Source organism: Rattus norvegicus, chromosome 2 (genome assembly GCF_036323735.1).
Source record: "Rattus norvegicus strain BN/NHsdMcwi chromosome 2, GRCr8, whole genome shotgun sequence".
Classification (NCBI taxonomy): domain Eukaryota; kingdom Metazoa; phylum Chordata; class Mammalia; order Rodentia; family Muridae; genus Rattus; species Rattus norvegicus.
In genome coordinates, this window is record NC_086020.1 from 63,674,858 (window position 1) to 63,689,986 (window position 15,129).

Sequence of the window (15,129 nt, forward strand, 5' to 3'; positions counted from 1 at the left end):
GTCATTAGCTTGCGCCATATTCCATATTATGTTTCAGATGTTTGTTTAGGAAGTACTTTAAATTTTAATTTTATGGAAATGGAAACAGATTTAATACATGTCTATAATTTTGTATCTTTCCCCTTTTATGACACAGTCTCAGGAATTTTATAAGGAAGTATTTATTTGTTTGGGTCTAGCTCTAAAAGGTCTTAGGTCTTATCTAACTGTATATTAGGATATGAAATGAGTAGATGTGGAAATCAAGGTAAAGGAGCCGAGCTTCACCTGTTCTGTGTGGTACCAGACACCATCCATGCCGTTATTCTGACTATTGGCTACACCCTTGGGTTAGGCTTGCATCCTCCAAGTGAATCCAAGCACCCATGTTCTTCTAGCAGAATCTTGTTTAGTGACGTCTCATACTTGGTTTGCTCTTGGATTTGAAAAGTCAGGTGTGGTCATTTCTGACCCCACATCTGACTGTTGGGATTTGGTTAGGACTGAACCATGTGGCTCTCTAGTGAGTGTTAGACCAAGCACCTGATAAACCCGCATAAGGTCTGTGCTTTTCACCACTGCTCCCTTCCTGTGATAGACAGGGCTGTTTTGGTAAATGTTCTCACTTCTTGTCATTTTGGATTTTATAGAAACTTGAACTGGATCGATTTATGCTGTATGCCCATGGGCCCGACCTATGTAGAGAATCAGACCTCCGGCATGCGATGGCCAATTGTTTCGAAGCATTGATAGGTAATTTCCCGTTAAAATCTATTTCTTGTATGTCTTGAGCTTGTTGGAGAGCGCATGAAAATCATTGTAGAAGCTTACAAGTACCCACAAGGTACATGTAGAAGCATGTGAGTACCCACCACATTCTGCTGTAGTTAGTGTCTCTAAAGAATCAGCTGTGCTTTTCTGGTTACTGTGTCCTTAGTGTCTGATATCATGCTTACTATTTCCTATATGGGAGTGAGTTTATATGTAGATGGCTTGCTTTCTGTATGTCGCGCACGCACGCACACACACGCGCGCACACACACGCGCGCACACACACACACACACACACACACACACACACCACGAGAAAACAGGAACTAAGTCACTAGTAATGTCCCAGTGTGGCTTTTGAACACATTTTAAATTGTTTGCAAGATTTTCTGATTTTATTATCTTGGAAAAAAAAATCTTTTTAATCTTAGGTTTTGAGTCTGTGTCACTACTCAGATATAGACACCCCTCACCCAGGCCTTATATCTACAGCATATGGTTAGCTGTTGGTACAGGAAAATTTGTGGAGAACTAATTAGCTGGTAATTGAAATGTACTTTATAATAAATGTTATAGTCAACCAGCAGTTTCTTGCTTTTTAATAAACAATTAAGTACTTTTATTTCTCAAAGACCTTTGTACTTTTTTGCCCTCTTTCTTTGGAAATGCACACAAAAGTTTCCTGTTCGAGTTTTATATTGATGATAGTACCAAAAGAGTGTGAACAGTTCTCCAGTTCTCCAAGCTGTGTGTGCTTTTCATAAATAGGTGTATTTGCAGAGAGCTTACCACATGGAATTATTATGCCTTGTCCACATAATTGGTCAGGGTTCTGGTTTGGCTTCAGGCTTGAGTGGCCAGGATTCCATCACTCGTCACATAATGTGTCTCTGGCAGATAATCCAATCCCTGATCATCACCTGCCTGTCAGAGGTGGAGGTAGTGCCACTTCCTCAGGAGTTCATAAAGAGTCACCCTGGTCCCGGCAGCACCAGTTCCAGGATAGAGGTCCATAGCACTGGTGCACCAATCACCTCAGAGCCTGGGTCTCCAGAGTCTTCTGACACCTTCCCCAAGCTGCCCCGAGAAGGGGCAAAGAGTAGCGACCCTGGTGCCTGCCAGCCCCTGAACCACAGCTTCTGTTGCATCAATCTGGATGTAACTATTGATACATTCAGTAATATTTATTGATCAAAGCTTCTTAGTTAGCATTTTATACATGGAAATGTAGCTATTCTGAAGACATATATAACATTTAGATTTTTAAGAAAATAAGACTTTTCACTCTAGGTTTATTTTGCTACCAAGTTAAAATGTTGCTAAAGTGCTTATAGCTTATGATTAATGCTAAGTGCATTTATAGTGCTTCATTGTTTCAAAGTAAAAGTGGAGCCTATCCTGGTTTTAATTTTCAGAAGCCTTCATTGGTCTAGTTTCTGGTTTTATCTGTATGACTTTTTCTTTTGTTAACGTGTATGTGTTTGTTTTAAAAAAATGCACTGTAAAAACAGAAGTATGGTTAAATATTGTCTCCTTAATAGGAGATATATGCCATATCTCTCATGAGAGTTCGTATTTAGCCTCATGAGAATTCATATTTAGTGAATTAACTTTATATCGCAGTCTGAATTTTAGCACAAAAGCATAGCTAAGGGCAAGAAAGTGTCCCTTTAAAATGTCTCCTCTTAGCGCCGAGGCTTTCTTCTGTGACTGGGCTCAGCTTGCCTCTGCTTTTTATAGAGCTGTGTAATTTCTCTGAATATTAATGCGGCCTTCCTCTGACATTCGCTTCCTTTCATCCAGGAGCTGTTTACTTGGAGGGGACCCTGGAGGAAGCCAAACAGTTGTTTGGACGCTTACTCTTTAATGATCCGGTATTTATGTTCAGTCATCTCTTTTTCCTTGGCCGTACCAGTGCACAAGTTTTGTTTCTTGAAATGACTGGGAAAAACTAAATGCCAGCCTCTCATAGCTAGTGGATGTCAAGTACGTCAACATCAGCCCCTTCAACTCCTGCAGACGTGAGGGTTTTGGGACATTTTTTCCAGGAATTTTTTTTAACCTGATGATCTTTCCTTGTGGGATTATTTAATCATTTCTAGATTAAATGTGGATTACAAATACAATAGGAGTTGTTATGTTCTTTAGATTTTCTAGGTTAATTATGATCCTATACTTGTGAATATGTGAGTACCTGCCCCATGCAGGAGCAGTTAACAATATTAGTCTGTTCATGACTTTTTTTTGTAAATTATGTAAACTAGAGGAACATATTTATTTTAGACAGGAGTTTCTGATGGGCCTATGAATAATCTAGGAGAACTTTTTTTTTTTTTCTTTTTCTTTTTTTCGGAGCTGGGGACCGAACCCAGGGCCTTGTGCTTGCTAGGTAAGCGCCCTACCACTGAGCTAAATCCCAGCACGAGAACTTTTTTATAAAGCAAACTACAGGGTTTTTTTTTTTAAGATTCTAAGATGGTTTGTGTTACTGACGTTTTAGGTCATTGATGTTGCCAGAGATAGCCCTTTACTCTTGCATATGCTAGAGCCTCCTAAATGCTTTCTGTACCAAAACAAGTCAAGGCAGCATTAGAAGGGAAAGGCAGCTCTATATTGCAAACTGAAACGCTATCATAATTGAATGAAGGAGCCCCCGCCGAAGCAGGAAGAGCGTGGGATGCCGGTGTTGTAGGCCTGGTGAAGCTCTCCCCTCACACACTGTGTCATGACTGCATTGCTTTGTGTAGTTAAAAGTCGATACCTTTAAACACGTGACCCCCATGGTATGTCCAGGAATCATTAAGCGTGTTTTTCTAGAGATGTGATGACTTTTATGCTCCCATATTTGCTTGTGATAGAATTATCTGAAGACCCATGGTCCCCATCTTGCCCTACATACACAGGATACAACTGCGTATCCTGATTTGTGCCTGTAGCAGATGGCATGTATTTTAGGACTTTTTTCTCAAATTTTAAAATATCCCGGTTCTGGCTTTTATCTTTTGTTGGCAGCCTGAGCAACCTTCTCCTGCTTTCTTCAGTGTTCCCCTCACCTCGCTGTCACTGCTCCTTTGTCCCGGCTTAACCTGCACCCACTCCAGTACTCCTCGCCCAGCTTTCGATCCTGTGTCTTAGCTGGGTCTGCTTGTGTTCAGACTCCCCCTTAACTCCCCTGCCCCATTGGTCTCCTCACTAAGCTTATCTTACTCTTCCAGCACCTCGTGCAGTGCTGACCTGGCCAGCACTGGGTACTGATTAGCGGGTGAAGAGGTGTCTGAGGAAAGGCGGGGCCTGAGCATTATCTTACAGATGGATCAGCCAAGGTTCAGAACTCACTTTGGTGTCTCGTGTAAAACTGAGTAAGGCTCAGTAATACATAACTTTCTGCCTCAGAATTTCCATGTATACAAGCTGGAGCCTTTTAACTTGACTGATATTTCTAAATTGGCTTGAATCTACTAGCTTTTGAATGGGTGAAACATTGACAAACTGAGTGTGTGTGTGTGTGTGTGTGTGTGTGTGTGTGTGTGTGTGTGTGTGTGTATGTATGTATGTATGTATGTAAGTATGTATGTGTTGTTATGAAAATGTAACAAGCCGCACACAGAATGGGGAAAAGTATAGACAGCTAATGCAGTTGATGAACTCTCTGTAACCAAAGGGTATCTGTGTGAGTGAGGAGAGAGGTGTCCTTTAAGACCAGGGCCGGTGCTGAATATGGAGGGTGTTGATTGGCTGCTGTGTGTGCGACCAAATTAAGAGAAGGAGTTAGTTTGAAATTGGGTGCAACTGTGAGGTGGGTTAATGAACCCTGTTTAAGGGACAGGGCAGACTGAGGCAGCTGAGAGGACAGTGTAGTCAGGACAGCAGAAGGCACACATAGAGAGGGTCCCTGACTTCTGTCCTGCGGGTGGGTGGGAAGGAGGCCTGTTTCCTGTTAACATCCCTGTTGACTGACTGACTGATGGTGCTCTCAGCCCAGCCCTTTGAATAGCAGGGCTGTCTTGTCTTTTCTCCCTCAGCTTCTTTCTCTTTCTAAAAACATTTGTCTTTCGTTTGTATAACCCTCCAGGATTACCCAGTGAGTTTCCTGTGTGGGAAGCTTAAGTCTGCTTCCCCTGTGCCTCTTCAACAATGGAGGGCATTGCATCATTTTCCCTATCTTCTCCTCTCTTTTCTCTGTCCCCAGCATCTCTGACCCAGGCCTTTCTCTGGCATGCTAGAAATTGGAAAAGGTGTTTCTTCAAATTGCTTCTGAGCAGCCTGGTGTGGGTCTTCCACAGACTTGCCATTTTTACAGGTTTACTGTTGGCCCCATCACCTTTAGTCTCAAACATATTTTGCTTTTATTTTTATCTTTAAATCACAAACCTCAGACTCTTTTCTGCCCTTAGCTTCTCCCCTCCCTCCCGCCCTGGTATATCCATTTAGTTTTAAATTTTCATCACTTGCCTGGGTGACTCTTGCTTTGCTTCCCTTAAAGCTGTCCTGCATTCTTCTCAAGGCCTCTCATCTCTCGCCTGTTAACTGTCTGTCATCATCTCTCAGTGCTGTGTGAGTGACAGACTTTCTAGTTTTAAGATATTTGATTACTAGCTACCAAAGCCTATACAGCATATAGAGGCCCAGTTTTAAACAGGGCCTCACCTTAGCCCTGGCTCACCAGTAACTCACTATGTGAACAGGGTGCTTTGAACTTACAAAGAGCTTCTGCCTTCTGAGTGCTGACATTAAGTCCCCCTCCCCCTGATTGTTCTGCCTGTGTCTGTCTCCTTTTTTGTCCACAACGTTTTTATGCCATCCTTAGACATTGTCTTTGCTGCCCGTGTCTGCCTGGCGTTTGTAGTGGCGTTTGTTCTCACTCTCTGCTGGGGTTTGCTAGATTTTCCATCTGAAGTCCGCTTTGGAGATTTTTCTCATAACCCTGGGCAGAGTGATGCTTTTCCTCTGGTGCCCACTTCCTCCCAGCTTGGTGTTGTAGCCTAACCTCCTTCAGTGAGCCTACCTCAAGTACATCCGTTTCTCTTCATACGAGATTTAGTCTGTCTGAGACAGGCAGCTGGGGTGTCGTTTAGCGCGATTCTTCACTGTTAAGGGACCTGCTGCAGGTAGGTAAGCTCTGTTTACGTTCCTCTGTTACCTCTCACTAGGCATCTTGGAGGACAGAGTTGGATCCTATTTATCTTGGTGACCTAATACACAATGGGTGTTTAATATCAATATGCTATGTTAATGAATGCCCAGTTAGTCTTGAGCATTTTCTAGAAGCGAGATGTAGTCCTAGAGCTAATGAGCAGTCTCCCTGGGATCCCAGTCTGGATCTTTGCGGTGTGTTTTCTCTGGCACTACACTGGGATAAATACAAGGGAACAGATGTGCGAGAAATTGGCTGTAAGGAGGCTTAGATTTGCACCAAGATGGGTGGCCAAGGAGAAGTCACAAGTACTTTTAAGTGGAAAACATGAAGCAGCAAGAAGGAAAGGACCAGAGTGTTACGTGAGTCTTGACTTCTGGAGACTGGCAAGGGCTGGATGAGAAAGCTGATTTATCAGTGCTGCTGATACGTCATTCTTGATCGTGGTGTGCACTCTGACCGCAGTACACACAGTGTTCTCAGTGCGCTGCTCACCGAGCGGCTGTCAGGGACTGATTTGAAGAAGGTCCTAGGATTGTCTTTGGTTTATACCTGTGGATATAGAAGCTTGGGGAGAATACGTTACTAACATGCACTTGGAATTAAACCTAGGCTCCTCCTCGCCCGAGCCTCCATGCTCCCTAGTGCATGTGAGGTAAAGATGTCCGTAAGGTGTTCCCAGTCATAGCATAGACGAGAGGTCATTGTTGTGGAATGAAAGAATCCAGACAGAAACAGGTGAAGATCAGTAAGAATGGTGCCGCACTCCAGAGGAGACGGGTGGCCCGAGAGTTCATCTTGTCGTGGGGGGCGAGAACAAGACTTGGAGAGAACACAGAGTGTGAGGAGGGGCTGACACTCTGGGGAATAAAAGGGAGAGGTTAGGGGTTGGGGATTTAGCTCAGTGGTAGAGCGCTTGCCTAGCAAGCGCAAGGCCCTGGCTTCAGTCCCCAGCTCCGAAAAAAAAGAAAAGAAAAAAAAAGGGAGAGGTTATTTATTTGGTTAACAGAAGTCCTTTCTTGAACAGTTTGATATTTAAACCCCTTTTTAAACATTGCCCGAGAACCTCTGTGCTTTGTTAAATTGTTCAGAACCATTGAGCTTCTATTTCATTTTATCACCTTATATCGCAAATGATCCTAAATTTTCCTGTATCCTGCCAAAAACAAAATTTAGAAAAACATTTCAGGTTCTTTTTCTTGCTTATTTACAAAAGCCTAGCATTAAGGGCCGAGAGTAGATCCAGGTCGAAGAGCTTCCCTCGAGTCTGAACCTGAAGGAAAAAACACTTTCCCCAAGGAAATTGGAATTCTAACTGCTCCTGGATTTAACTCAGCCACTGAGATAATATGCCAGGATTTTCCATAAAGTTTGTTCATTATCGTATTTCAAGTACACATTTATGAGAACCGTGTTAAAGCGTGGTCTCAGAGTTGTGAGGGCCTAGGAACATGGTGTGAGGTGTGCTCACTCGCTCTGGAACAGGCTAGTGACAATGCAGCAAGGTCAGAGGGCGTGCGGTGACAGCCGCTGCAGCAGATCCCCAGGTCTGGGCGTGAGTGCAGCAGCAGCAGTGTAATCCAGTGTATCAGGTTCAGCAAACATGGAACTGAGTTTAAAAGGCTCCTTTCCTCCCCCACGTAATAGGCTAATTGCAGTCACTCCAGGCTCTGTGAGTGGCGAACACACTTTTAAAAAATTAGTTTGCTAGCGCTATTGAATTTGCAGTGAGTGGAGTCAGCGTCTGAAATAGTTCAGTATTTCAAATAATGACGTTTTCTTTAGTACTCTGGAGTGTGTTAAATGACTCCCTTGAGCACTAAAGACACCATTCCATTTTCCAGGACCTGAGAGAAGTCTGGCTCAATTATCCTCTCCACCCACTCCAAGTGAGTACGACCTTCTTGTCTGCAGTGAACCCTACAACTCCATGGCTGCCCCGCCCTTCCCTTCCCTCCATTATTCTCTGGTTCTCAGAGTTAGGACTTTATGTTGGGTGTCAGGGAAGTGTCAGAAACAGCAAGATGCGCACGTGTTGTATGTACGTATGCATGTGTCGTATGCTCATGTGGCCCGGAAAGCACGGGGTGGCATTCCTGGTGAGACGGACAGAGCAGCTGTGGGGGAATAGCCCTATCTCCACAGGCGCTCACAGCGTGTGGGCGCTCCCACACCACGTGCCTGCTATTGGAGGGAAACTAGTTGGTGTTAGAGGTAATTTCAGGCATAGTTAAAAATGCAGAACAAGTACTAAATGACTCTTGCTAAATCTAAACTATTTAGATCGTATAAGATTTACTACACATTAAGGGTTCAGTGTGTATGGTAGCTTTTTACTCGGAAGTTAGGAATTGAAAAGATCTATACATGATGACGTTCTTTTCCTCAGTTAGCTACACAAGTTTCTTCTCTTGGCTTTTCCCTCTGCTTTAGTTTAGGATATGTGTATTTCCCCTAGTCACACGTGTTATTTGTAAACCTGTATTTAACATAAGTAGTAATCACTAGCGATCAGATGTTCATGGAGGGTTTATGATAGTAAATGGCAATTCAGTACTGTAAGACGGTTCTAGTAAAAATAAGAGTTCCCCAATAGTGTTGAAAATGGTCATTTTAGTTGCACTTCTTACATGTTCTCTTTGCCAGTTGTCCAAGGCTCGTTGTTATATGGAGCACCACCTGTCTAGAGGAATAATAATATCCACCGGAAGCTAAATTCAGTTTTAATGATGCTCATTTGCTAAAACAGTTCGCACAGTATGTCCAAGATGCAGTCGCCCAGTTACTCGAAAATCAGTGACTCTTAAAGGGCAGTTCCCAGAGAGCAGCACCCCATTTCCTAGAAACTTGTCAGAAAGACCAACTCCAGTACCCACTGCAGGCATGCGCGCGCGCGCGCGCGCGCACACACACACACACACACACACACACACACACACACACACACACACACACGGGAGGACGCACATGTACATGGCAGCTGTTCTCAGTCACGTCTTCCTTAGAGAGTTAGTCTAATACCAGAGATTTTGAACTATCTATGTACAGAACTTGGCCTTGAAATTTGAATGAAGATTGGAAAATATTATTTGAGCCTTCTTTAAATATTAGGTTTGTTTGCTATTCTAAGAGATGAGAAAGAGGCTTTCAGGTTTTATTTGGCATTTCCGAAATTTCTGCCCACGGGAGATGGAATTTTACAGAACAGTGTCCAAGAATTGATAATTACTCTTGTAACAAAACCTGTGATTTTTAATTTATTTCTCTTTCTTCTGAAGCTACAAGAGCCAAATACAGATCGACAACTTATTGAAACTTCCCCAGTTCTACAGAAACTGACCGAGTTTGAAGAAGCAATTGGGGTGATCTTCACTCACGTCCGGCTTCTGGCACGGGCATTCACACTAAGAACTGTGGGCTTTAACCACCTGACCCTGTGAGTGGTGTGAGCTCCCGTAGTTCCCTGAGCATCTAGAGGAGGGTTCCAAACCTTCCTGCCCTCCAGAGGAACTGGGAGGGCAGCCAGTGCAGGAGGGACGCATGGCGAGACCGCAGTGTGGGTCGGGGGCTGTTCTCTCTTCCGTGCTTTTGGTTCCTTTGCTACACATCGTGATGTCTTGAAGCTTATGAGATCTGAAGGAAGTAAACCCTTTGTCCACACTGAGACGTGGACAAAGAATTACACGCTTTGAGGACCGTGTGATCTGTTTGTCATGATTTGTCACAATCCCTTCAAAATAGCCATAGATTAAAAAAAAATGTAACCTCTCTAGTAAAACTTTCAAACAGGCTTTGACTGGATATGGCTTTCTAGCTCCTACTTTAGACAAATTCATTGAGACTATTGAAATTGAAAATAAGAAAAACTTTGCTAGGGATAAAACCCTGAGTTCAGTCCTCAGAACAAAGAGAGAGAGAGGAAAGTAGCAAAACTGTAGGTTTGAGTGTGTAGGTGTGGTTATGTAATATAAAACATTTTCCCCTTCCCTTGAATGGAAAATTCCCAACTCTTTAAACTGTAAGATTAAAGACATAGGTTTTGTAAACATTTGTAAATTAAATTCTAGATTTGATTAAGTAACATACATATTTAATAGGTTTAGAAAAAAATTAGGGGCTCTTTTCTTTCAAGAGAATTGTTTTATATTTTACTTTCTATTTCAGTAGCACTCTGCTTTGGGCCAGGTGCTGTTCACTGATTTAATTTAGTAGTTACTTATCCTTAAAGTATTCTCCTTGGAGCTGGAGAGATCAGGAATGGTTATTGCTCTGTCAAAGGACTTGAGTTCGGTTCAAGTCAGATACAAAAGAAATCACTTGCATTAGGTGATCTTCTGGTCTCACGTGCACATACCTGTACTCAAACACATAAACACACACCACACATGCCCATGATTAAATAAAAATTACATTTTTTAAAAAGACAATCATTTCATTTTCAGATTTTTTTTCCCACAGTTGAAGGTGTCAGGGTTCTATATTTATGCTTTAAAACAAAATGAACAAATTATATTTTTAGGCTGTCATCTTAAAAATTCTGTGTTTTTTTAAAATCCGCAAGTACTTCCTGGTTTATTTACAGTGGTGTTTCATTTTCAGAGGCCACAATCAGAGGATGGAATTCCTGGGTGACTCCATAATGCAGCTGGTAGCCACGGAGTACTTGTTCATCCACTTCCCCGACCACCACGAAGGACACTTGACGGTGAGTGTCCTCAGTCAGTCACTCCTCCCCGAAAGCTTGCTGGACAGCAGACGGAGAGCGAGGAGCAGGGGCCCAGATACGTGCCTGTTTGACTACTCACTTATCTCTTGATGGCTATGATGGTCACTTTTTTCCCCAGGGGAATAAATACTCTTCAATATAAGTTGTATGTGTAATTGCATACACATATATGTACACACACGTGCTCATTATAAAAGTGTGAGTGAGAATAACTGTGTAAGGTAGAACATGTCAGATATTATAGAGACACAGGCCGGTTGCTGGACTTACATGGTCAGGAAAAGATTCTTCTGGTTACAGGGTGCAGGGAAGGCGTCACGGGTCTGGTGATGTTGGACCCTCACAGATGGTTTAGCCATTGCGTATTTATTAAAAGTCAGTTTGTATGCAGTGGCTTCCTGCACACTGAGTCCAGAGAAGCAAGGGAAATGAATGGACAGAGAGGCAATGGGCACACATGTTGACTCTGGGGCAGAATTGATAGGGAAGTGCAGATGAGGTTAGAGTCATACACAAAGTCAGCCAGCCACTGTTCCTCAGACTGTTTTAGCTTTGGTTTGTTGATAATATACCCAGGATGGTGGGAATAGCCTGTCTAGCTCTCCTGGATCTGGGAGGGCCTCCGACTAGGCCTTGAGAGTCCCTTGGGAACTGCCTATGGGGAAAGCTGGGGCCCTGTTAGGTGGAAGATTATGTACTTACGCCCTGAGTTCTTCAGTGTGACCTCTATTGTGTTGATGCTAATAGCTTCTTTCATACTTTTTAAGTTGCTGTGTGTGGTTTTCTTTGACTGGAAATTGAATCATAGTTCTGCAGTTCTGAGAGATTAGGTATTGGAAGTAGAGAACACATGGAGTTCAGGCGGAAACTTTCAGTGCTATTTCTCCACTTAGTCCTTACTCAGTAGGTGAGGGCTGTGCCTCTGTCATCCGCCATGCGCTGGGACAAGAGTCACAAGTACCTCTTTAGTTTTAACTGAGTGGGATGATTGCCATGAGACATTAACTGCCCTTTAGCAAGACAAGGATTTCTTTCTTTGAATTCTTTAGAAAATATGAACCTTTTGGGAGCTGGTGTCTCACATCTTGCTTAGGAAAACAGTAAGTTGACTCTTCTCAACTACAGAAGAGACATTCTACGTATCAAGAGTGCCTGGGTTGTGAGAAGTAGCCGAAGTGTACTAAGTAGCTTAAGGACAGCTTGCCTTGTGGACGCAGGAAAATCTGTGCTTCCAGCGGCCCCGCCTCCGGCTCGTCCCGAGTTATCCTTAGGGTCTTAGGGATGGGGTCTGCCTTCAGATGTCAGATGCTGGCTCTGTGCAGGGCCTGGCTTCTTTCCGAGTCCCTGCAGAGCTGGCAGTGAGGTTGCTTTGGTTTTGTTATTTTGACATAAGGTTCTTTTCTGTAGTCCAGGCTGGTTTCAAACTCACAGCAGTCTTCATGCCCGAGTCTCCCAAATGCTGGCATTAGGAGTGCCGTGGAAGTACAGCTTACACAAAGGAGTTTGTCAGCCTTGCCGCCTTAAAATTAGTGCCTTACCAGGATGGCGGTAGCGAAGGAGAAAGCTGTGATCCATATGGTGGTTTTATAAAGTATTGTTACAGAAAGCGCTGAGAGAAATGGAAAGTACCAGCAGCTCTGTTGGCAAGACGGAGATGATGTGTCATAAGCACATACTTTAAAGGCTGTTAAACATTGACATGACTGCTCCCTCCTTGAGTGGCATCTCCGTTGGCTTCTGTCACACTGTGTTCTGGATTTTTCCATACCTCTTTTCTTAACTACTGTGTCTTAGCATCCTTAGCATGTTCAGCTTTTACTTTCCAGCTAGTTAATATGTCAGCATCGGAGAGGTCACTGCTAGAGCATGTCTCCTGCTAATATATTGTCTCTCAGACAGTCCGATCGAAGTGTGTCAGCAGTTTTCCCGTCTTCGCAGGAAACTTGCAACTGATCTCTTTAGGCTCACTTCTATCCTAAGCTCCAGTGGCGAGTGTCAAGATGGAATTTAATATTCTTCCACCTCGGTCTTCTTGAAGCTTCCCCGAGTAATGGGTTGATGACAGACAGCATCAGCTCTCTCCCGTACTGTGTATCAGAAACCTAGGAGTCATGTTTGTGTCCTCCCTTGACCTCACTTCCTCCCGAGTCCTAACAGTGTTACTCCGGTATTTCTGGAGTGTGTCCTTTTGTTACCACCTAATCGCATCCCAGATAGCTGTTGTCCCAGTCCTGCTCACCTGGGTCATTGAAGGGAGTTCTTCATAGCCATAAAGGTGTACAGGAAGTATGTGGCTGACAGGGGGATCCACTTAGAAGCAGTAACACTTGTAATGTTGGAAAGGACGAGTAGCTTAGGGTTCTGGTCATTCAAAGCACAGGGTAGGAGAGCATTCTTCTGCAAGAGGAGTGGGCTCCCCAGCTCCCCAGATTTCCTCCAGACTATCTGCTACTCTTTGAAAAGCTTTCCTTGGTATTTTGAGGGCACTTTTGTCCTCAGCTTAAGAGATGAACAGTTTAAAGCTGAAATCTTCAGGAGGCCCAGATCTCAGGATGTTGTGAAGTCATTTTCTGTCAACCTGTACCCCGGTCCAGTCCATTTTATGTGTTTCAATTGATAGTTGTTTCACAACAGCTCTCTGGTGAGGACACCAACTAGCTGCTTATCTGCAATCTGCTACCACCAAATTGTCCCTGTCCTCAGTTGTCAGGCCTTCTCCTGTCCTCTGACTTCTGCACCGTAGGTGATCTCATTCTGTCTTCTGACTTTGAAGACATCTGTATGCTGCTTCCTGATTTATGCCCAAAGCCAAATCTCCTCATACTCTAGACTCGTGTCTATGGAATGTAGCAATACTCAGATTACGAGGATATGAGAACACGCAAATCTTTCTAACAGGTAACTCTGACTAGTGCGTCTAAAACAAAACAGTTTTCAGTTTCCACCCCCAGCCCTGCTGCTCTCTCTGTATTCTTCATACCCATAGGGATTACTCAGTTATCTCAGCTGCCAGAAGCCGTAAGATCATCCTTAACTCTTGTCTTTGTCTCCTGTTACACCTCCCAACACTGGCGTGTCCTGCCAACTTTCCCTTCGTCATTAATTCTGCGTGTGAGCATGAGCTTCACTGCTGGTGCGTTGTGTGCCTTACAGCCATCCTCTCCTATCAGATGTGGCCCCTTCTTCCTCCCCAGTCTGCCTTCAGTATGGTATGTAGAAGAATTCTGTTTCCAGTGTTGGGAGATTGAACCCCAGGGTTTGTATGTGTTAAGCAGGCGCTCCTAACACTGGGCTCCAACCCTAAAGGGATCTTTTGAAAGGGCAACTAGGTACCTAGTCTCCTTGCATCAGACCTCTCTCACATCCTAAAGGGAAAAGAAAGGGCTGTTTAGTTTCTTCATCCTTTTGACATTGGCCTACGAGAGTGGGCGCTTAGCATGTGCTCTAGTAACCCTTGTAGCCCAGTTCCTCACCTCCTTTAGCTCTCTGTTCGGTCATCTTTAAACCCTTAAGCATGTGGCCTCTTCCTCTCGTCCCTTAGACTGGAACTGCATCTCCATTTTCTCCCTAGGACAAGCAAGGTATATGTTACTAGCCTTCTCCCATCAGAGTATAAACTGAAAATACGTTGTCTGGTCTTTTATTTTGATTTTTGGTTGATTGACAAATTCCTATTGTATAGGTACTTAGAAAATAGCCTTTGAATGAACGATCTTCACAGCCTAGATTAATGATTTTTGATTCCTCTTTGGACAATGGCTGGGGAACCAGCAAGATGCTTAGTGGCCTTGCCTACCTGTTCAGCCCTGTGCTCTGTGTTCTTCCCACTCTGCACCAGCCTGCTGGGTCCAGATCTTCTACCATTGCCTTTTTACATGCTGTTCTTCTGTCTGGAGGCCATTCTACTCCTAGCTCTGTATGTTTCGTGGTTTTTTTTTAGCATTCCTCCCCTTGGCAGCTCTGACCTGACCCCTCACGTCTACTCAAGTCTAAACCCTGTGCTGCTTTCTATTCTTGTACTTGATAGAATATTCTAGTGCTGTTTTATTCCAGCTTGCCGACCCTTACTCCACCAGAAGTTCCTAAGAGTATGCTGTCGTGCTCTAGCCCCGCAGTACCTAGCTTATGTTGGGTTCTCAGTACAGACTTGGTAAAGAGGTAGAGTAGGGAGCTACAGAAGGGAGCGCCACATGGAGGGCAGAGCAGGGACTGTACTGTAAGGAAGTGGCCTGTTACTTCACATGTCAAGAAGTGAACTGGAAACTGATTTTGAAATGCTTAAGGATTAAAAAAATGGAAGTGTGCTGATTCCTGGAATGGCATTGGAAGGGCAGCAATTGATTCCCTCTTCTAATTAAAGGCACAGAATGGCAGCTAATCACATTGGAAAGCCTTAGCAATGAGCCGGTTGTGTACACACTTGCTCTCTAAAGAATAAAGACAAAAAAAGCGGATGTAACGGCGTCTTCCAAATGTTGCAGGTTGCTGAGGAGAAGGGCTGCCCTGTGAGAGTACTGAA

The 15,129-nt window shown here is 43.8% G+C and overlaps 1 protein-coding gene across 6 annotated transcripts in view; it reads left to right on the top strand.

Moving 5' to 3' along the window:
* Nucleotides 1-15,129, top strand: part of Drosha (drosha ribonuclease III) — a 111,804-nt gene that overhangs the window by 82,973 nt on the left and 13,702 nt on the right. For all 6 annotated transcript variants that reach the window (XM_006232050.5, XM_039102206.1, XM_039102207.1 and 3 more), the window contains 5 exons: nucleotides 630-732; nucleotides 2,554-2,624; nucleotides 7,729-7,773; nucleotides 9,163-9,320; nucleotides 10,484-10,589. In XM_006232050.5, the coding sequence (XP_006232112.2) occupies nucleotides 630-732; nucleotides 2,554-2,624; nucleotides 7,729-7,773; nucleotides 9,163-9,320; nucleotides 10,484-10,589 (483 nt within the window). The remainder of the gene's footprint in view (nucleotides 1-629; nucleotides 733-2,553; nucleotides 2,625-7,728; nucleotides 7,774-9,162; nucleotides 9,321-10,483; nucleotides 10,590-15,129) is intronic.